Source organism: Anopheles maculipalpis, assembly GCF_943734695.1.
Source record: "Anopheles maculipalpis chromosome X unlocalized genomic scaffold, idAnoMacuDA_375_x X_unloc_3, whole genome shotgun sequence".
In the NCBI taxonomy this organism is placed as follows: domain Eukaryota; kingdom Metazoa; phylum Arthropoda; class Insecta; order Diptera; family Culicidae; genus Anopheles; species Anopheles maculipalpis.
The window spans coordinates 250,129-255,128 of record NW_026060491.1 but is presented as its reverse complement, the minus strand read 5'-3'; the positions used below and the strand labels follow the sequence as shown (position 1 = coordinate 255,128).

The 5,000-nt window shown below is 59.6% G+C and overlaps 1 protein-coding gene across 1 annotated transcript in view; it reads right to left on the bottom strand.

The window, feature by feature from the left end:
- Positions 1-4,718: 4,718 nt before the first annotated feature.
- The window catches only part of LOC126566767 (uncharacterized), a 1,680-nt gene continuing 1,398 nt past the window's right edge, over positions 4,719-5,000 (bottom strand). The window contains exon 1 of the mRNA XM_050223291.1: positions 4,719-5,000. This exon is cut by the window's right edge and continues 1,398 nt beyond it. Within this exon, the coding sequence (XP_050079248.1) occupies positions 4,719-5,000 (282 nt within the window).

Sequence of the window (5,000 nt, the reverse complement as noted above, 5' to 3'; positions counted from 1 at the left end):
TCACCTACGGAAACCTTGTTACGACTTTTACTTCCTCTAAATCATCAAGTTCGGTCAACTTCGGCCGTGCCAACTGCAGCTCACGAAGGAACCGCGGAAGGTATGCCTCCAGAGACCTCACTAAATAATCCATCGGTAGTAGCGACGGGCGGTGTGTACAAAGGGCAGGGACGTAATCAGCGCTAGCTAATGACTAGCACTTACTAGAAATTCCAGGTTCATGGGGACCGTTGCAGTCCCCAATCCCAACTAAATGAGCATTTGGGTGATTTCCCGTTCCTCTCGGAATGGGGGCGCCAATTGGCGAGAACACGCTGCTGCCCACATTGTAGCACGCGTGCAGCCCAGAACATCTAAGGGCATCACGGACCTGTTATCGCTCAATCTCACCTTGCTAAACACAAGTTGTCCCGCTAAGCAGGGCAAACTAGTGCGACGACCGCCCGTGAAGGCGCCGCCGCCCCGTAACGTCAGGTGTGCCCGGAGGCACACTGCTGACAGCGTTCTAGTTAGCTTGTTTGAGTCGCGTTCGTTATCGGAATTAACCAGACAAATCATTCCACGAACTAAGAACGGCCATGCACCACTACCCTTAAGTTTGAGAAAGAGCTCTTAATCTGTCTTACCTCGATAAGTTCGGACCTGGTAAATTTTCCCGTGTTGAGTCAAATTAAGCCGCAAGCTCCACTTCGTTTTTTTTTATCAAACATGTACGTGTTTATTAACGAATTATAACAGAAATACAAAAGGTTACAAAACACGCACTAACACCCTAGCCGGCGGCCTTCCCAAACGGGCGTAACCGTCGGCCGTAATGCGTCCTGACCCAAACACGCGCATGGGCCAGGCGCTCCTCCTATTATTTAACTTTTCTCCTTAATATATATTTATTTTTATTTTACATTAATAAAGGCCCGTTGGCCACGAAAATTAACGCGCGGATGTCTCCGCCTCTGTAGTGGCAGCCTCTGCGTCCTCTGACATCACGCCACGTCTGCGATCGGCATCGTCTGTCCGCCGCCGTTGACGAAGCGCTTGTTGTTGGGCCAATCTACTCGCCGTGCTCCCTGACGAGTGATTGGCCGTTGTCGTCCCCTGAGGCCGTTGGTGCCGAAACGTCCTCGGTATCAGCCTGCTCCGGTTGATTGAAGGCGGTTGATTGGTGACTCCACTCAATCGATCGGTTGATAGGTTGCGGCGGCGATCGGCTTCTGCGTGTCGCCTCGCTCGCTCCCGTTCACGCCGATTTGCCCGTCTCCTTTCTACCTCCTCCGCAGTCGGTGGCTCCCTGTCTCGGCGCAGTCTCCCCGGACGAACGGATGGGAGTGTACCCGCTCGCATGCGTTCGCGATACGCCCGCTGCTGCTGGTTTCGCCTCAGCCGTCTACGAAGGAGGACTTCGGCTGAGGGCGGACCAGCGTTGCGTACGTTTCTCCTTGCTTGGGCTACCATAGGACGCGATATGGCAGCCCCTTCGTCCGGGTTGATTGTAGCCAGCCGCTCGTTCCTCTCTCGACGCCGTCTCCGCTGTCCCTCGTTATGCCGCTCGCGACGGGCCTGTCGTCGTGCTGCTTCCTCCCGTTGCGCGGCTGTGTGGATGTCAGCCATGACCGCCACGTTCTCCGTAGCCTGGTGCTCCAGCCAGCGTAGCTGCAAGAAGCGGCATACTCGCCGTGCCGCTTCCGCTGCTGACTGCCAAGCCTCCGGACTGGTCAACATCCACGGCACCAACCGTTCGGGGGTAACTGCCTCGCCCTCCTCGTCGACCAGCTGTTGGGTTCTCACATCCGCGAACCGTGGGCACACGAACATAACGTGCTCAGCCGACTCGACCACGTTGTCGGCGCAGAATGGGCAGGTCGGGGCAGAGACGAAACCCATGGCGTGCAAGTACTCTCGGAAGAAGCCGTGTCCCGAGAGCACCTGACTCAGGTGGAAATCAACCTCGCCATGTTTCCGACCTACCCAGGCAGTTATGTTCGGCAGGATGCGATGTGCCCAGCGTACGAAACGGCTCGCCGATGGAAGTGCGGCCTCCTCGTCCCATGATGTCTGCCACATCGCCATGGTCGCCGAACGCTCGAGCCTTTTGATCACCTCCTTGTCGATCATCACTCCCCTTCTCAAAGCGTCCTGGTTCCTCTTGTGTCGACGGGCCATCTCCAAAACTTGGAGGTGAAGCGGAATCAGCCCCGCCAATACCACCATCGTCGTGTATTTGACGGTTCTGAAGGTTCTCGCCACTCCCTTCGCCAAAGGCCGTTGCAGCTGCTCCAGTTTCCGTCGACACCACTGGAGCTTCACCGCCTCCGCCCAGATGGGTGCCGCGTATCTGACGATGGAGTCCGCAATCCCCGCCAGCAGCCTGCGTTTCGCCATCCCCAGTCCGGCATGGTTTGGCATCATGCCGGTGGCCAGCTTCACCACACGGAGTGCCTTCGTCGTGGCCTTCTCGACGTGTGGCTTCCACGATAGGTGGTCGTGAAGCTGAACCCCGAGGTAGCGAATTGCAGGCTTGGATCGCACCTCCACTCCGTTGATGGATACGGGCACCTCTGGGTGGCCCCTTCTGAGACTGGAGATGAGAACAATCTCCGTCTTCTCAGGGGCCAACTGCAGCCGATGTCGCTCCATCCAACCCGAAACAGCTGTAACCGCCTCCTCCGCTACTCCAGCCGCCTCCTCCGGTGTGCACCCTCTCGCCAGTACTGCTAAATCGTCGGCAAAGCCGATGATCGTTGCTCCTTCGGGCAGCTGCACACTCAACACGCCGTCGTACAGGATGTTCCACAGAGTGGGACCGAGGATGGATCCCTGTGGAACTCCTGCCGTTACTCGACGTGTTACCGGGCCGGAGCTCGTGTCGTACGTGAGCTCACGGTCCCGGAAGTACTCCTGCAGGATGCGGCGCAGTCCTGCTGGTACTCCCTTTGCGTGCAGCGCCTCCGCGATGGCCTGCCAGTCCGCCGAGTTGAACGCATTGCGCACATCCAGCGCAACGACGAGTAGACAACGCTTGTCGCGCCGGTTAGTGCGTCCAAAGCTCATGGCAGATCTGGCAGCCTCGACCACCAGTTCAACCGCCTGAAGGGTGGAGCGACCACATCGGAAGCCGAATTGACGCTCGGAAAGCATCGGCTCCGTTGGTCTCTCGATGTGGTCGTTAAGGCGGTTCAGCAGTACTCGCTCGAACACCTTTCCAGGTGTATCCAGTAGCATCACTGGTCTTACGGATGACGGCTCGCCTGGCGGTTTCCCCGGTTTGGGGATGAGGACGAGTTTCGCCTTCTTCCACTGGTCCGGGAAGCGGCCCGCATCCAACAACTCCTGGTATAACCGTACAAACGTCGACGGGTACGCCCGGATGGCTGCCGTGAGGGCAGCATTGGGCAGTCCGTCCAATCCGGGCGCCTTCCTAGGGTTCAGGCCGGCCGCGATGTCGAGCAACTCCTGCTCAGTAACCGACCTGATACCGACGCCGTCCGGCTCGATGATGGGCCAGTCGACTGGGGGATGGTCCGGGCAGAGAGCGTCCACGATTCGTCCTAGCGTGGACGGATCGCTCTCTCTTGCCACACGGCTGCCACATAGCCGTTTGAGCGCTTCCCCCAGCCACCGACCTGTCTCGTCGTCCTCCAGCTGCTGAATGGATTCAGCGTACCGCTCCTTCTTGCTGGCCAAGATGGCTGACGTCAGCCTACGGCGGGCGTCCTGATGGTGCTCGACGGCCTCGGAGTGGGCCACGCTGCCAGCCAATGCGCCAGATGTCCTCTCCCAGGCCAGGCGGCACTCCTCGCGCAGTCGGCCAATTTCCGGCGTCCACCAATACGCCGGTTTTCCGGTGTGGCCGACTACAGGAGAGACTTCCGCCATAGTCTCACTGCACGCCCGGCTCAGGATGCGCGTGAAGCTTTCCGGATCTGTGGCCCTCTCCGAGAAACGAGCTGCCTGCAACGCCAGGCGATACAGCTCGCCGTCAAACTGGCGCGTTTGCCATCTTCGGCCAGCCGCTCGTACTGCCGGTGCTGCCTCCCTCGTTGCTCGCCGACTGATGGCTGTCGGCCGGTCTCCAACTGCGAAGCGGATGTAGCGATGGTCGCTGTACGAGTAAGCCCGCAACAGCCTCCACTCCTGCCTCGGATCCCCAATGAGGTCGGAGCGACTGATGGCCGTGCTGGCGAAGGCGACGTCGACAATGCTCGGGCGGGCGACGCCGTTCCCGAGGAAGGTGGCTTCCCCCCCCAGGTTCAGGACATCGAGCCCGAGCCCCTCCGCCAGTGCCAGTAGCTCCTCTCCTTTGTTGTTGGAGCGCGTGCTGCCCCAGGCGCTGTTCCACGCGTTAAAATCGCCGACCAAAAGCACGCGGGAAAGCCCTGTAGCCAGCACCTCGATGCGCTCCAAAAGGTCGTCGAATTGGGGCATCCCGAGGCTCGGCGGCGCATAGCAGGCAATGATGGTGATGCCCGCCACGTCGGCCGCCGCGATACCGGAAAAGCCCGTACTCCTTATACGCTGAACTGGGTGGGAGTGGCCGCTGACGATGATGGCGACGTGTTTGTCGCAGTCGACCACCCAGTTCGCGTTTCCGTCCGGTACCGAGTAGAGCTCGCACGCAACCAGTACATCCGCCCGCTCCGTTCGCATTGTATGAAGTGCCAGGTCCTGGGCACTTCTGCTCCGGTTCATGTTGAGTTGGAGGACCTGGAGGCTTGAGGCCATCACACGCCCGTCCGTCCTCCTCCTCTGCAGCTGAGCGCGGCAATGCGATGAGGGCCGCCACACCTCATACAGCGTACTTCCTTTTTGCACTGAGCTGCTCGATGGCCGCTCTCGCCGCATCTGATGCAGCACTGGCTCCTGTCCACGCCAGTGCAGAAGGCCGCCAAATGGCCTCTTTCGAGACAGCGGAAGCAGCGTCGTTGAGAGGCCGCCAGCCTCGGAACGCGCTCCATCCGGCAGGCGGAATGGTCAATGAGCAGGGCTTGTGTCCTGCCCATGAT